The sequence below is a fragment of the Perca fluviatilis genome, chromosome 23 (assembly GCF_010015445.1).
Source record: "Perca fluviatilis chromosome 23, GENO_Pfluv_1.0, whole genome shotgun sequence".
NCBI lineage: Eukaryota > Metazoa > Chordata > Actinopteri > Perciformes > Percidae > Perca > Perca fluviatilis.
The window spans coordinates 7,031,123-7,048,923 of NC_053134.1; the positions used below are offsets into that span (position 1 = coordinate 7,031,123).

The window sequence follows — 17,801 nt, forward strand, 5'->3', positions numbered from 1 at the left end:
CTGCACATTTACAGGTTCAACTATAAACATCGGACACACATCTTCATGTCCAATATATACACAAAAGGCAGAATTCAAACAAAGGGAAGAATGGTCATACAACAGGAATGTTTGTGTTTAATGCTTGTTAGCAGATGTTGCTGATACGCCAAACTAAGATGGTGAACATGGTAAACGCTATATCCTGGTAACACTAAACATTAACATGTTAGCATTTAGCTTAAAGCACGGCTAACCCTCATGAAACCTGCAGAAGATTTCTGCTTTACAGCATTATAGGAACACTTCTCAACAAAACAAATACACATGGTAGAAAGCAGTGCCAATATTTCTGCTGCGATCATTCGTTTTAACCTGTATTCGCAGCAGATTTACTGCTCAGTTCATTCATTGCAGCGGTGAAACTCAGAAATATACAGCTAAAAGTACTGAAGAAAAAGTACTTAGACTTTGGTAAAGGCACACACTGTCACAGTCCTGTCTTCAGGTGTAAGTGCACGTGTGTTTGTGTGTGATTATCTGTGCAAAATAAGAGTCAGGATCTGCTGGACCAATCGAAGAGTCGGCCGGCTGATCGGGTAATGAGGCGGCAGCTTCTCCTGAGCACATGACAGCTTCACAGAGTACCTGCAGGGAAGAAACAGAGATCCTTCAACTCAGATCAATACATCCTAACCACAATTACTCAAGTACTGTAAGCACAAATTGTACTTCAGTATTTCTATTACATGCTACTTTAACTTCTACTCCATTTGACATTAATAGTAACATTTTACGTGAAAAAAAACATATGATGCAGTATATACGTAGACTTACAACCAATACGTGAAATCACTTTACTGCTATAGTGCGTAGTTTCTAAACTCCCCCATGAGGAATTCTAAGTAACGACAACACCGCTGTCGGTGCGTCCACATGATACAAGCCTTCCGTGATCACGCAGTTGCTAGTAGCCAAGGAGGACACGGAGGATTAAAAAAACATGATGGACTCTTCACTTGAGTTTCTGCGCGGGAAAGTCGCCGGACGACACATTCTTCTGAGCATAGCCATACTGAGAAATCCAGAGAGAGTTGTGTGGAGCTGATAGTCTTCATTAGCTTTGTAGCAACTCATTTGGCAATGGCTTGAATGTAACGGACGTTCATTAATATCAAAACGCTACGCACTAAAGCTTTAAAACATGTTTAATAAACCAGGTTGTACTGCAGACAGGCACAGAAATCGACTTTTAAGGAGCAAAATAAAGCCACTGGACTTTCAAGTAAAGACAAAAGTAATCTCTGAACAGGTTGTTTAAAATGTCTTTCCTTTTTCATCGAAAGGAAATCCTTGATTCATTGGCCTCAGTGGCACAATGGTACTTTAGTTTTAGTAACTTAACTTACTATTTTATTTCAAAACATGCATCACAATATCAGTTCCCACACGATGCACAGATATAACTAAGAGTATCAAATGTTGATGGCTGCACTAAATCACAGACAATGTTAATTTAATGGTGCAAACCTGTACTATAATCTACCCAGCAGTACAAAATATCTAAAATTGGCTCCACATTGATCTACTACATTAAAATACACTTACATGGTGATACAACATAATATTATATAATAATATAACACTTTGAAAGAAATCATTCTGCATAATGAGTACTTTTACTTCTGATACTTTAAGTACATTATGCTGATAACACTTCTGTACTTTTACTTAAACACTATAAATTCAGGACTTTTACTTGCAATCGAGTATTTTTTTTTAGGTTTTTCTACTTTTACTTGAATAAAGGATCCTAGTACTTCTTCCACCACTTAACTTGACTCCTCAACCTAATCTGCAGTTCGCGGTTGTAGATAAAATGCTGACATTAACACTGGGATGATATGGGTTTTGTCATTGGCAATCTTTCCTTTTTTATTCTTAATTCAGCCTTTATCCATCTCCATAAGAGCTGGGTATCGTTCATACATTTTCAATCCATAACAGATACCTATGTATACCGTGACTCCGATACTGGTTCCTTAACAATACTTTTTTCGATACAAATTTTATAAAATCTATTTTAACAAAAAGAAATTACAACATTACGGCAAACATTTTTATTTATTTTTCAACTCCTACGTGTGTAACATAGAGTTTTTCCTGCCTGCCTCTATGACATTAACATTAGACAGCCAATCACAAGCATTATTAGATGTTTGTAGAAGCATGCTGCATGCTTACTGGCTCTCTACTGATGAGATTTAATCCTTAGGTATTGAATGACGAGGCATTTTTCCATACTCGATACTAAGGAGGCAATTGGGTCGGTGCCTAAAAGGTATTGACATCGGTACCCAGCCCTAATCACCATCCTGAATCTTGAGCAGAAAAGAGCTGCAGCACAAACCTGAACTCCTCTCTGAAGTGGGATCGGAGGTGCTGTGCCAGCTGGCTGTTGTACTGCAGGCAGGCCAGCAGGAGGCGACAGCGCTGGAACAGCAGAACAGACTGAAAGGGGCTGAGAAAGGATTCCTGCCCGTCTGACAAAACCAGCACCACCTGCTGGGCCTGGTAACTGATGAAGGACAACTGCAGAGAGACGAGGAGACCAGTTCTAAAGTACTGTATTTCAGTTTTAATGACACAGCCCACAGCTTTGCCCCTACCATACAATCTGTCCCAGTGTCTCTGTGGTGGAGTGAACTAATCAGTAGGGGTGTCCTGAAGTTTTTTTTTTTAAAGTCCTTTAATATTGTGTAAATGGCGATAAAATACATATATCTGGCACATTAAATTAGAAATGTTTCACGAGCTACTTGATCCAGATACAGGAGGTCCTGGTTCAAAACTATTAAGTTGATCAGCTTAAAGCTATAGTGCCTAGTTTCTGCCGCCCCCATGAGGAATTCTAATTAATGACAACAAAGCTGTCGTCGCATCCACATGATCCGTGATCGCGCACCACCCCCACCCCTCCTCCAAGCAGTTGCTAGTAGCCAAGGAGGATTATAAGAACATGAAGAGGTCATTCACAGGTACAACACAACTGTGTCCACATTCAAAAGCAAACTCAAAAGCTTTTTATTCTCTCAGACATTTATTTAACTACTGTGTGTGTGTGTGTGTGTGTGTGTGTGTGTGTGTGTGTGTGTGTGTGTGTGTGTGTGTGTGTGTGTGTGTGAAATTGTATGGTTGCACTGTCTTGCTTGTTTTTGTTGATTGTCTTGTGTATTGTATACAGAATGTATTGTAACGAAAGGATTGGTATTTTAGGTGATACCGATCCTTTTAATATGCCCGGCTCGGACCCATCACCGATCCCCGGGACATCTCTACTAAACAGAGTGACAGCGGGAACATTTACCAGGTGAGGATGAGGCTGCAGGACGCGGAGGATCCAGCCAACAGACAGGAAGTTGTCGGCAGAGGAACATCTGCTGGCCTAAATAGAAAAGGATTAGAAAGGTTTCAATAAAGTGTGAAGTCACAGGCTGAACTTCCCCCACATTATACACATATGAAATATGCATCGGTCAAATAATTGTTATAGACAGGCAAAAAAGTTTTTTTTACCCAAAATGATGAGATTATCAGTTAAGGATTGTATAGATGCGAGTATAATATTAGCAGTGTCAGTGCTCAAACAATTAAAGTAAGGGGAAAGGTTAAAAGTACATCAACTGTTACTTTTGTAAACCTGCAGTTATAACTCACCTCGTGGCCTAAAAGCAGCAGCTCGAAGAGCAAAGAGCAGGCAGCATCCAGATACTCAGCTAGTAAGGCCTGAAGCTGACAGAGAAGGGTCACGTTAACAACAGATTAAATTAATAAAAATATTAAGGTGAGTAGAGAGCAGCTCACCTCACAGTCAACCTGTGTTTGTAGCTCTGCATCACATATCAAGGCAAGCAGCATTCTGGAGGCCAGGGCACCTCTGCAGGGAGAGAGAAAACATTACTTTTAAAAAGGGAGTTTACAGCAGAAACAAGGTTTATCCATTAAAGTTTTAAAGGACTAAGTATTTGAATAGACCAGGGGTGTCAAACATACAGCGCGTGGGCCAGAACCGGCCCGCCAAAGGGTCTAATCAGGCCCACTGGATGACTTTGCAAAGTGTGAAAATTGCAGAGAAGTAATTCATTCCAATTCCAAATTTACCACTTTAAGCTCAGAGAATATCCAAGTTCTTTTTCCGTAAATTTACGACTTTAATCTTAGAAATGAATAGAGTTTTTTCTCAGATTATTACCCCTCTCTCCCGGTTCCGTAACATTATTATTATTTCCTCCAATGGCCTTAGAACGCTGTCGTAGCAGAAGCAACATGCGTTTGCCAACATCAAGCTGACAAGAAACTCTGTGGCAGATAACGTTTCTGAGGCATCAGAAACGTGTGTTTTACTGGTCTGGCCCACTTGAGATCAAATAAGGGGTAAGTGGCTCATGAACTAAAATGAGTTTGACACCCCTGGAAGAGACAGAGGAGAGGTGGGATGGTTACTTTTTGGCAGAGAGCAGGTTGAGTCGGGCTGGTTCGACGTCCGTCTCTCTGAACATGGCGGCGAGTGTCTGCACGACCAGAGTGCTCAGTCTGAACAGAAGCATTGAGCTGGTGAGACTTTATCCACAATATACTACATGCTATACTAACATTTAATACTAGTCTCTGGACCAACAACTACTGTCACCATGTGAACTCATTCAATTCTGGTTTAACAGAAATTGAGTGCACACAGGCTTGCACTTCACATACAAGGCACACATTTTTACTTTCTTCTTAAATAGCCATTAAGTGTGTTGTGTAAACACAAAGCAGCTTATAACCTCAAAGGCCAATTTGCCCTGATTGTATTAGAGGTATTTAAAGCTTACAGTAGTTGATCTTCTGTGTGGACTCCACTGAGGCTCTGACAGCCGTGCAGAGATTCCTCCAGAGTCTGAACCAGGAAGACGCACACCTCGCTGGACTGAAACACAACAGAGAAAGTCCTCACAACCATATCAACTCTAGTCTATTCTTGCTTTTGGTCCGTAGGGCTGCAACTAACCATCATTTTCATTGTCAATGAATCTGTCAATTATTTTCTTGATTAATCGATTAGTTGTTCGGTCTATAAAATGTCAAAATTGTGAAAAATGACAAATTCAGTGTTCCCCAAAGCCCAAGATGACGTCCTCAAATGTCAAATGTCAACTCAAAGGGATTCAGTTTACTGTCAAAGAGGACTGAAGAAACTAGAAAAGACTCACATTTAAGAAGCTGGAATCAGATATCTTTTAATACTTTTCTTTAATAAAAAATGACTCAAACCGATTAGGGCTGCAAGCTGCAACTAACGATTATTTTCATAGTCGATTCATCTGTAGATTATTTTCTCGATTAATCGTTTGGTTGTTTGGTCTATAAAATGTCAGAAAATGGTGAAAAATGTGGATCAATGTTTCCCAAACGCCAAAGATGACGTCCTCAAATGTTTTGTTTTGTCCACCACACAAAGATATTCAGTTTACTGTCACAGAGGAGAGAAGACACTAGAACATATTCACATTTAAGATGGAATCAAAGAATTTTTACTTTTGTCTTAAAAACAATTACTCAAACCGACTAATTGATTAATTTAAAAGTTGGCAACTAATCGATTAATCGATTGATCTTTTCTGCTTTTGGTCTGTATGTGAGCGTGCCTTTGTGAGGAAATTCTTTTTGGTTCTCATGTATTTTTAAAGGTTGATTGAGAGTAACAACTTCAATTGGATCCCAGCACAACATCTATTGCTTTTAAACCGCAGCCGGGATATATACAACTGTGTGGCATCTTGTCCTATCGCCTCACGCTGCAGTAGCTGCTTCTGCTGTTCACTCGCTTAGTATTCTCTTCCGGCAATAGATGTTGTGCTCGGTGCGTGATCTCGTGCAATAGCGCGGTAACAGCCGAGAGGAGTATCCATCAGGCAAGTGTTATTTAAATATACTTCTGGTGTCGTTACAAACTTTCTAATGCCTCGTTTTATAAGTACAGAAACTATTTGTAGTACTGTAGACGTTTGGTATCATTTCGGGCATTATTAGTGGGGAAATTTAAGAGATACAAACGTGGATCCATTAGCGCCTGCACTAAGCTAACCAGCTGAGAACGCTAACTCGACCAACATTATAACAAGGGGGAAAAAAACTTATGGGGGGTTGTTTGGCTCAAGGTCAAGGTGAAAAGCAGCCTAGGGTGAAATTAATCCGAACTATCACTTTAAGCTTGGCTATTATCTCAGTTCATAGCAGGCAGTCCCTGAGCCAGCACGCCAGCTGATGGCTCAGCTGATTCCCTCCTATAAGTAATATGATTGGATTTCCAAATCCAAAATTTCCAAAAGGTAGGCTTTTCCCAGCCTACCTTGCTGCATCTCGGCTAGCGCTTGCAACCCACCTCTAGGCTAGCTCCTCCTTTTAAATTTATATTTGTTGTCTGACTTAATCAATGTCATGTCTGCTATCATTGATGCTGCTCTGTTCTGTACCCTGGGGGGGTCCTGCCACTGCTGCTCTCCCCGCTTAAGGCTTTCCATGTATGCACATGAAGGTGCGGGAAGGCCCCAGAACAGAGCCATACCGCCAAATACAAATTGCAGATGAATGAATCTATTTATTGACAAAGTGGTCCTGGCTGAATTGGTATTTACTAGTTACTTTACTGATCAGAACATACATACAAAACATATGAGCTCATAAAATATGATGCATTGTTATTTAGATAGGCAGATAGATAGACAGATAGATAGATAGACAGATAGATGGATAGATAGATAGATAGCATTTCATTGTCATTCAACTGTACATACAGAGTGTACATATGAACGAAATTTCGTTCCACTGGTTCATAAATACTGCTTTAACTAAAAACAAAAAGTTAAAATTTTTTTGTTTACAAAAATACAAATGCTAGTGTTATTTTAAAGGTCCCATGGCATGAACATTTCACTTTATGAGGTTTTTTAACATTAATATGCATTCCCCCAGCCTGCCTATGGTCCCCCAGTGGCTAGAAATGATGATAGGTGTAAACCGAGCCCTGCTCTGCCTTTGAGAAAATGAAAGCTCAGATGGACCGATCTGGAATCTTCTCCTTATGAGGTCATAAGGAGCAAGGTTACCTCCCCTTTCTCTGCTTTGCCCACCCAGAGAATTTAGCCCACCCATGAGAGAGAGACCTCATGGCTTTCAAACGAGCAAAGTGGCAGTTAAGGCCACACCCCCTCTCTCCACCTTGCCCCCCCCCCTCTCTCCTCCTCAATAGCTACAGACACAGAAATGGCACATCCTAAGGAAAGCTCATTGTGGGACTGGCTCTAGTGGCTGTAATTCTGCACCAAGGCTGAATTTCAGGAAAGAGACTTCAGATACAGTATTAGGGGACCACTAAGGTCTATATAAAAGAGACTTCAGATACAGTATTAGGGGACCACTAAGGTCTATATAAAAGAGACTTCAGATACAGTATTAGGGGACCACCAAGGTTCATATAAAAAGAGACTTCAGATACAGTATTAGGGGACCACTAAGGTTTATATAAAAGAGACTTCAGATACAGTATTAGGGGACCACTAAGGTCTATATAAAAGAGACTTCAGATACAGTATTAGGGGACCACTAAGCTTTAAAAGTTATAAGTATTAAGGGGACTACTAAGGTCTATATAAAAGAGACTTCAGATACAGTATTAGGGGACCACTAAGGTCTATATAAAAGAGACTTCAGATACAGTATTAGAATTACCACTAAGGTCTATATAAAAGAGACTTCAGATACAGTATTAGGCGACCACTAAGGTCTATATAAAAGAGACTTCAGATACAGTATTAGGGGACCACTAAGGTCTATATAAAAGAGACTTCAGATACAGTATTAGGGGACCACTAAGGTCTATATAAAAGAGACTTCAGATACAGTATTAGGGGACCACTAAGGCCTATATAAAAGAGACTTCAGATACAGTATTAGGGGACCACTAAGGTCTATATAAAAACATCCAAAGAGACCACGTCATGGGACCTTTAACATTTAAATATGACACAAAAAACAACAACAAAAAAAACCTGGAGTTTGAAAGCAGTATTTTTGAAAGAAATTCAACTTGTTTTCCCCATTATTTTTATTGGTTGCTAAAAATAATCAAATGAATAAATAACGTTAAGGAGGGTCCTTACAGTAGTACAGAAGTACAAAACACATGTTTGAACCGCTCACCTTCCAGAAGAGTCGGCGTAGTGCGACGTTATGGCGAGCAGCAGTTCTCAGCTCCTGCAGCAGCAGGTAGAGACTCTCCACACGGATCCCCTCCTGCAGGAGCTCAGAGCTCAGCTGACCAAACAGGTGAGCTGTCCGCTCGCAGCTACACACACACGCACACACACACAGAAATCACAGAAATTATAAACAATGATTAGGGTTTCTACACGTTTCACAAAGTCAAATTTAAGACCATTATGAATGAAATTTAAGACCTATATCATGACATCAACAGATGTCAGAATCCGGAAACATTAGCTGTGTTTGAAACCGTTCCCTCATTCACTTACTCACTATTCCCTATATAGCGTTTATTAAATAGTGAACTATATAGGGGACGACTAAACGAGATTTCGGACACTTACTGAAAACACATCGTTGCGTGACTCGTGTCAGAAGATGCGCCCGTTGTTTGTGTGAGGGAGGCGGGCGCGCCCAGCATCATGTAAATAATACTTCTAATACGTCCCTGAAACAAACCGAGCATTTAGGACTCAGGAGCATAGTCAAATGTCATGTAAATATGTTGCATGATAAATTTCCACTGTTTAGAAACGAAGGCCCGCTCCATTGTTCCGTTTCAGTTTTCACGGTGACTTCTGCTTCTTCTTCTTCTTCTCCTCCTCTGGGAAAACGCGCCCACGTTGCATTGTGGTATACGGGAGTTAATTGTAGGGTACATCGTATGTACACTCAAATTAGCAGTGCATTGCGGGTATTTTACAGTGGACTAAATTGTGAATTAAATTAACCGCAGAGAATTCAAACACCACTACAAAATGGCGAACACACTATATAGTGCACTATTTCCGTGATAGGGAACGGTTTCAAACACAGCCATTGCCTGAAACAATTCCCCGATTTCCTCATTGGCATTATAGAACTGGTGTCTAGATTGGCTGCAAAATAAGTTGCATGTTGGTCTCATTTGTAGTCGTAATACAGAGAATTATATTTGGACTAGCGACAGAAACAACTACAACACCACAGAATAATTTTTTTAATTCTAAATCGCTGTGGGAACATTTCAATGAGCAATTAAAGGTAGCTTTGCATAGACGTAGGAAAATTAAGACCTGCTGAAAATTATTTATGACCTACAACACTTCAGCGAATTTAAGACTTTTTAAGGCCTAACATTTTGATTTAGAAATTTTAGACTTTTGAAGACCCTGAATGATTGTGACTGTTATAGTCCTGCACTGCGTTACAACAGAGCTCAGTTACCTGATGGCAGGAAGCTGCTTTCTAGAAGAGGAGTCAGACGAGGCACTGCACCTCCCTCTGTAGAGCGTGTCTAACAACAGAGTGGACCTCTGAACACACACACACACACACACACACACACACACACACACACACACACACACACACACACACACACACACACACACACACACACACACACACACACACACACACACACACACACACACACACACACACACACACACACACACACACGTTATGGAAGTGCAATGCTAAACTGGTGTCTTTCAGTCTTTTAAAGAATTAGACAGGTGATTTACTACATTTTATTGTCAACCAATCCCATGAAGACCAAACTCAACAATGAGTTGACCCGACTAACAAGTATTGTCTGAGTATCCAAAGCCTGATTTATCTTCTTCCTGTGTGCCACAGAGCTCAATTGTTCCTTCATTACCATGGACACACACACACACACACACTCTGTAGTCTATTTTTGACTCAATCCCACATACACCATCCCGCTGCCACAAATACTCACTAGAGCACCAAATGCGGATTAATCCGCAGCTGAAAATAGTCCCCAACAAATGCTGTTTGAGTAATGTTTGCTTAAAACTACAGTGACCAGCTGTTTAAGGAAATCACTGAGCCTTTCTAAAAAAAATGAAACAGTAAGCTGTTTTTAAAAATTTGCGTCTATGGTAGGAACCAATAGACTGAGAGCTAAGACAAAGGTCGAGAAGTGGGAAAGTACTGAGAGACGGACTAACACATTGTTGGTTTTGGTCTTTTCATGGGACTTGTTGGAAATAGGAAAAAAACATAGAATTACACCAGACTTATGCTTGCCTCCATCATCACTCACAATAATGAAGCTGTTCCATGAGCTCTGTATATGGAGGTAAAGTCTGGACGTGTGTGATATTGCGTAAAGATGCAGCTCAGCCTCCCTCTCCTCTCCGCTGTTCGCACAGTCTCTTCTCAGCAGGCGAGACAGAACTGAACCGATCATTCTCTGGAGCTGGAACATCACATTATCAACACGCAATGGGGTGTCATCTTCTGCACCATTTTGTATCCCTAAATGATTTAAACCAAAAGTAGAAAAAGGAGCTTAACGCAGTCTGTACCTGGCCAGTGTCAGGGATGTTCAGTCTGTGATTCGAGGGTGACGGAGAGGTGGGGGAGCCGTTGGGTGAGTAGAGGGAGGGTGCTGTGGAGACAGACTGGGTGGGAGGGTGTGGGACCCTCAGGAGGCCCAGAGTCTCCGGGTTTGGACAGGAGGCAGAACGTGTGGGTGGTAACATGTGAACCTCCTCTGTCCCCATTTCACTGGGGCTGCTGATACACAGGGAGGGAAAAAAGGAAAGAGATGGATGAGATTAGGGCTGCATGATATGAGGAAAATATGTAAAATTGTCTCTCCATTTTGAATCCATCCAAGTTTTTTTTTTTTTTTTACTGATGTGTATTGAGCATGATGCTGATGATGAGTATTTAAAGTTAAATATCGGAAGATTTTAAAAAAAGTAGTGCTGTCAAACGATTAAAATATTTAATCGCGATTAATCGCATTAACGTCATAGTTAACTCGCAATTAATCGCACATTTTTATCTATTCTAAATGTCCCTTGATTTCTGTTTGTCCCATTATTTTTTCTCATTTTAATGCTCTTATCAACATGGAAAAGTGGATCGGCTTGCTTTGTGCGTTTGTCGCCTGGCTTTGACGAGGGGGCGGAGAATTGGCATCAGCTGTGTGCCTGGTCATCAAATGATATTTCAGACTGGACGTGCTGCGATGATAGCTCAGTTCACAACGACAAAACACACACATCACTTTGGTCTTGCCAATGGAACCATTTGGCAACTTTTTAAAAGTAAACTTTCCATTCAGAATCTTATTGGCGTCCATTTCGGCGTCTCGCGCTCGCCATCCACTCAAAACCTAACGTTAGCCTGCTACTCTTTGGTCGGCTGTTGTTAAGTTTCCGGTCTAGCTAGATCCGGTGTGGTGTTGTAGTTTTTCTAACGTTACTAGTTGTTGCAACAGCATGTGAAAAAAACTACAAAATTTGCTAGGTCAAAAAGAACGTTAATCTCGCGCTAAAACAAATTGACGCCATTAAAATGGGTTTGCGTTAACAGCGTTAATAACGTGTTTAACTGACAGCACTAACAAAAAAGAAAAGAAAACATTATGACAAAGAAAGTTTGTTAAATAATTAAAAATGTTTTATGGAAAAGGGGTGCGGTTAAATAAGTGTATACTTATTACCACTCTTTTTTTCCGGACATGTCAACAACAACAACAACAACAAAAAGTGTTCTTATGATGTATCTATGTTATCTATATTATTATTTTCTGAATGACCTGATTTTTATGTTTTCTTTTACATGTTCGAAGAAAAGAAAAGAAAGAAAGAAAGAGCGCATTACAGCCAAGTGTGGGTTCTCATTTTGCTGACAGTAAAGCAGCTGCTCAGTAATTTGAACATAATTATTCAATGGCTGTAAACTGCTGTCCCCAAAGATCGATCATTACTTCTTTGAATGTGTGTGTGTGTGTGTGTGTGTGTGTGTGTGTGTTTAATGACATCCCAGAGGTGAACTACACTCAAGCTGAAAGCCAGATAAGCCTAAGACAGCGTTTACACTTTCCGGAGTTTACATCACACACGTCATCCTTAAAGCAGTTTGGCATTTTTTGTAACCAGGAAACAACACGTCGGTGTTCAATGACAGTAAATCTGATCTCCATCCTCTCGTCTCTTCACAGTCCACAAACTGTTTTCCGACTGACGCGCAAACACACAACACGGAGGAATTAAAGACACGACCAAATAAAAAAATAAAAAACTGGATGTAAAGAACAATTCATTAAAAAGTCTGATGAAGGTAAATGTTTGAAATGCCGTACATTTGCAGCTTCGGCTTCTTAAATGTGAAGATTTCCACTTTTCTTTTCCACGTAAGATAGTAAATATTAATAGTTAATAATAATGTGGTTTGACAAAACAATCGATTTGAAGACGAGGGCTCTGGGAACTTTTGATACGCATTTCTGGCTGTTTTCTAATATTCAAATAATAATAATAATAATAATCTGCAAATTAGTCGATAATGACAATTATTTTTGGAAACAAACAAATACATTTTGGATCTTAATCAAAGACACAAATACAATTGTGGTTGTCGATCGCGGTACTTCTTTTTAATTCCTCAGTGAACAATGACAATGAGGAGCAGGGGAACTGAGGTGAAAATGTCTCCCTTTATTAAATAAGTCATGAGCTACCTGAGACACATTCCAGAGTCAGGCAGAGTGAGGCAGCTTTCAATTAACGCAACCAAAAGAGATTTAACTTTCTGTGACATGTTTTGGTATTTTAGTGAGGACACTAGTCTCTCACCGCACCCACGCAGGCACGCACGCACACACGCGCGTACACACACACACACATGCACGCACGCACACAGGTATTTAAGCCCCTAAACTTTAACCCTCCTTCTCTCTTGTAGCCCTGCAGACAAAAATAGCTGTAAAGGTTTTATAGCTTAAAGAGTTTGTCTGTCTCCGTGACTCCCAGACAGAAGCTGTACTAGGTTTTTTTGGCAGCCTGCAGATGATCTGTATTGGCGTTTTATTTGCCCGACAACCGATAAAGTTAATTAATTAAAAAGTGCGCTACTTTGGCTCGGCTACAGCTCTGCGTCTGTCCCTCTGCTTCGGTTTCACTCACCACTGAGTCTGACTTAAGTCGCTTTTCCATTACATGGTACCTGCTCGACTCGCCTTTTTTAGGTTTTCCATTACGAAAAAAAGTACTACCTACTTCTTTTAGTACCACCTCAGTCGAGGTTCCAAGTGAGCTGAGGCGATACCAAAAGGTGACGTGAAAGCGACAGAGGGGTGTACTGAACAAACCTGCCATTTTTTAATAGTTTAGTCAGATAAACTATTTTTTTTGCTACCTCCAGCTTCATTTGAAACAAAATATGTCTTCTGGCTGTGGCAACAACAGCACACCTTCAACGTTCTGTGTGTGTGTGTGTGTCGCGTTAGGTCACGCGTGGATGTATTACGAGAACGGGTCAAGGCAGTTTACTGCGGTGCCGCTATGACGACCAGCCACGCTGAGCAGCACTAAAATCTGCAATGGAAAACGGACGCACAGTGAGTCGAGGCGAGTTGAGCATAAACCATGTAATGTAAAAACGCCATTAATGTCTCGCCCACAACACTGACTGACTATCTTTTATTGTGTATTATGTTGAAAGTTTCTAATGTATTAAATAAGTGCTTAAAGCATCTAAACACAGTTTTGTGTTAGAGTTTGTAACATTCCAAAATCTTAGTTTTGATTTCATTTTCACTGTAAAGGCATACTGGTTGCAAATATCGGTTTATCGGTTTCATTTACTACTAATAATCCGTATCGGCCTTGAAAAAACAGTATCGGTCGATCTAATCTGTACAGCATAGGAGGGGTAAAAATAATAAATTAGACACATAAAGTTGCAGTGCAGGGCAGCTGAAAGTCTAAAGCGTCAAATGATTGAAGAATAATTGTGACTAAAAATAGTGATTGATGGAAAGAAACTCTAATTTAGCATTTGGTTCACAGTAGAGTTCAGGCAAGCAAGAATTCAGTCATTGGATTGATAATTTATTTTCGAACCACCTTTAAAGTCAGCAGGAGGCGAGTGTTTGATACTTGGTTGAAAAGTAAAAGCTGCCAGTCAGTCTCAGGTTCCCTACATGGGTATCATCTGACTAACCAGACAGTGTGTGTGTGTTTGTGTGTGTAATGCTCACCTGTGTACAGGATGTCCTGTCGGGGAAATAAAAGACACAGGAGGGTTAGAGTTACACTTAAAAAGGTATCAAGGGAAATAAATCAGGAAAAAAGAACACATGAGCTTCACTGCTGTTGTTTGTTACAGATTTTCATATTAAAAAATATCCAGATTAGAAGTAACTCATATTTTAACCCCTGTGACTGCTTACAATATCACCTGACACTTTAACTACGTACAACACACACACTTCAACGATCTCCAGTGCTTTAACACCAAATTAAACTGAATTAAACTGCTTTCATTTTTGACACTTGAACCGACGCTTCAGCTGCTTTCAGTGCTGGTCTAGACCTACGCTATGTGTAAAGTGTCCTGATAGAATGTCTGTTATAATTTGACACTATAAAATAAAAGCAAAAGAAGAAAATAACTGCTTTTATTAATTAGGCAACTGACATTTCAGCTGCTTTCACCTCTCACTAATCAACTGACAGTTCACCTGCTTTTAGCACTTACCATTCAACTGTTAGTTCAACTAAGTTAAAAGGTAACTACTGTGTTTTTCCAACCTGGACCCTATTTTCCTGTGTTTTTGTGTGTAATTGACTGATAGGAACAACAACCTTTGAAACTGGTCCAAAATTATTCGTGAACGCTGTAACCAGCAGCCACAGACCGGGCTGCAATGTAACCCTATGGGGCAAATGTTCAGCGTCAGTTTGGTCCACTAAAAGTGCTGTTTTTTTTGCCACTGAAAGGCTCAGATTATTGTGCCTTTCACAGTGTCTGACAACATTATGGAAAGGATCCCTACAGAGACATAAAGAGGCATTTTTAAAACCTCTTTAAGACCTTTCTGTTTAATCAGAAACAGCTCTGAGGTTGCTAGCGCTAAACCCACCAGACTCCATTTAAAAAAACATGGACAAAAAAACAAATGAATTAAAACATACACTTCAAGACATGCACACTTGAGATTGCATCCTACACTTGAAAGAAACCAACTTATAACACCTTTATACATTATTTCATTGTTAATGGTATCTAGTGCCTTGCAGGTCGTAATTTTTCATTAAATCTCCCATTCTCACACACTCACACACACACACCAAAGGCGGCAAAACAGCCATGCAAGGCACTGGCTGGGCCATCTGGAGCAATCTGGGGGTTCAGCGTGCATATTGCTCTAGGATATTTCAAAATATGGCAGGAGGAAGCACCAACCCTGCGATTGTGGTGGAATTTCCAGAAACACCATGTTGTGTTGAGTTGAGACAAAGGGAAAGCTTAGTCTACGTTAGGTCATTCACAGGTCACAGGTCAGGGGAAGAGAATATTGGGCCAGTCTCTAATAACCAAAACATTTCATGTATGAATACGTGCGCTTAGTGTACAACCTGTTTTACCTCCTAAGCCACTGCCGCCCTTGTAAACTTTGGCCCATACGGGGATCTTAGCCGCAACCTTGTCATTATTAGCCCAATTTGCCAACCCAATGTACTGATGTACAAAGCTAAAGCAACAATAAATGTGTCACTGTCTTTATTCTTACACGTTATTTGTTCATGTTTGTTGGACAATAACATTTAGCTGTAAATTATTTTAGTAATTGGACATTTTAAAACAACTTTATTTTTTTTACCTTCTAAGGTTTGTGTTATTGTTGGGTAAAGGCTTGGTCTGCGAGGAGGAAGTCCCACCCTCCTGTCTCTTCTCAGCCAATCACAGCCCCTCGCTGCAGGCTTGTCAGTGATGTAGGTGATTCGAATGTGCTGGCAGAGTTCCCGGTCCTTCCCACGGAGGAAATCTGGGAGGTCATTGACCTTGAAGAGATGAAATGGATGAAACAGAAAAAGATCTGTAAGAATGTACAGCGTCTCATGACTTTAATAAAAAAAAGTCACGTTATTTATTGTGTTTTAGATTTCACTTCATTTTTTGGCATCAACAAAATATACAAAACAGGCAGATAAAGGATGTATAAATATTCGTAGTTAAATAAATAAATTAGATGGGATATGGACTTGCATTTGAAAATGTCCCATTAAGATCTGGTAATTAGACATTTTTATACAGTTTTTGACATTTTATAGATTAAATTATTAAAAGAATGAAATTCACCTTAGTCACAGTCCTAGTGAATATTTTTCTGGCAACCCACTAATCGATTAATTGATTTCTTTCAGCTGTAGTCACAGTGTTGAAGCAGTTTTACATTGAAAAAGTAGAATGTGATTTTGTAAACTCACCAGCTCGATGTCGTGCACGTCTCTGAAGCAAAAGGCTTCAGTGAGCGTGCGCGGTGGGTACTCGGTTAGGTACACGCGCTCGTCGCTCAGCACCACATGCATATACACCTTATTGATGGTCGCCGATTTCACAACGCACGGTTCATAGGCTCGGATGCGCTCGTACACCATCCGCTCCGTGTTCCGCTTCAGGAAGGAGTCCAGTTTAATGTTTCTGCGGGAGAGGAGGGCACCGGAGCCGGTCCGAGCCATGGCGGTACCGGCGGAGCAGTTAAAGACAAGTTAGTGACGCTAACCTCCACTTTGGCGCCGGGCAGGTGATCCGGTGTCGCTTTCCATCCGTTAGGTTAAAACTTTACGTAGATAGAAACTAACCGGGCAGGTGCTGGTGCTCGTTCTGTCCCGTTAACGTACACTGAGCAGGTAAACTGCCGCTGTCTCGCTTCATCAGCACACACAGCTCTCTGATTGGTCCGTTCAGTGAGCAGGGACGCTGCTGATTGGCTAGGAGATAAATAACTATAAATACTTTAAAAACAATTCTGAGCTTTTCTTTTAGAGCCACTTTACATGGATATAAAAAGTTTTTGTTTTTTGTTTATCTATTTGAAGGTCTACATGCCAGGTATAAAATAGATAAATAGGTAAATAAAATAGAATAGAATTTTGTAACTTGCAAGTTGCATTTCTTGCTGGATTTATATTAACATTTCATGGAAATTATCATTTGAAAGGTGGTTAATGTACACATTTAGTTTTACAAGATGTAAAGGCAGAAATTCAGAGAAAAAAGTAGGCGTTCGGTGCACTACTGACCATTTAAAAACTCAGTCCATCCTAACTGCCAAGTACAAAAAATGGTGGCTAAACATTAATTTACTATTAAATAGGCTGTTTATTTCATAGATTTTCCTGAAAGTAATCAAACATAGTAGGCTAAAATATACTGGAATCAGCCAGTATATTTTGCCTATATCTCTAAAACCTAGAGATATAGGCTACACTAGAAATACATAATCATGAGAACATTTCCACCTGATACCAGGCAAGTAATAATGTAATAAACTAATTTCCCATAATCAATTTGCGATTCATATAAAATCTTACATAAATATCGACCATGAACATATAAGCCCAAAGTGGACTCTAAACTGCAGGTAGCCTACAACATTAATGTTCCAGCAAAAAACAGTTCATATGTAGCTTTTAGGATAATGCATTAGCCTATTTGTTTGTAACATTGCACAACATCTACATCTAATGCAGCACTTCTGA

At 40.2% G+C, this 17,801-nt stretch overlaps 1 protein-coding gene across 3 annotated transcripts; it reads right to left on the reverse strand.

Annotated features, from left to right (window-relative positions):
* Positions 1-89: 89 nt before the first annotated feature.
* Positions 90-16,971, reverse strand: c23h12orf56 (chromosome 23 C12orf56 homolog). Of its 3 annotated transcripts, none has more exons than XM_039791519.1 (14): positions 16,527-16,971; positions 15,920-16,100; positions 14,294-14,309; positions 10,605-10,812; positions 10,340-10,495; positions 9,490-9,578; positions 8,221-8,365; positions 4,854-4,948; positions 4,483-4,572; positions 3,844-3,916; positions 3,697-3,771; positions 3,347-3,424; positions 2,390-2,571; positions 90-627 (listed from the first exon to the last, which is right to left on the reverse strand). In XM_039791519.1, exons 1-14 carry the CDS (start codon positions 16,776-16,778, stop codon positions 516-518), a joined length of 1,752 nt encoding a protein of 583 aa, XP_039647453.1. In that variant the 5' UTR covers positions 16,779-16,971; the 3' UTR covers positions 90-515. The 3 variants fall into 3 exon arrangements, with proteins under 3 accessions (XP_039647453.1, XP_039647454.1, XP_039647452.1); XM_039791520.1 differs by having other exon boundaries at positions 3,697-3,765; positions 10,605-10,815; XM_039791518.1 differs by having other exon boundaries at positions 10,605-10,815.
* Positions 16,972-17,801: the final 830 nt, after the last annotated feature.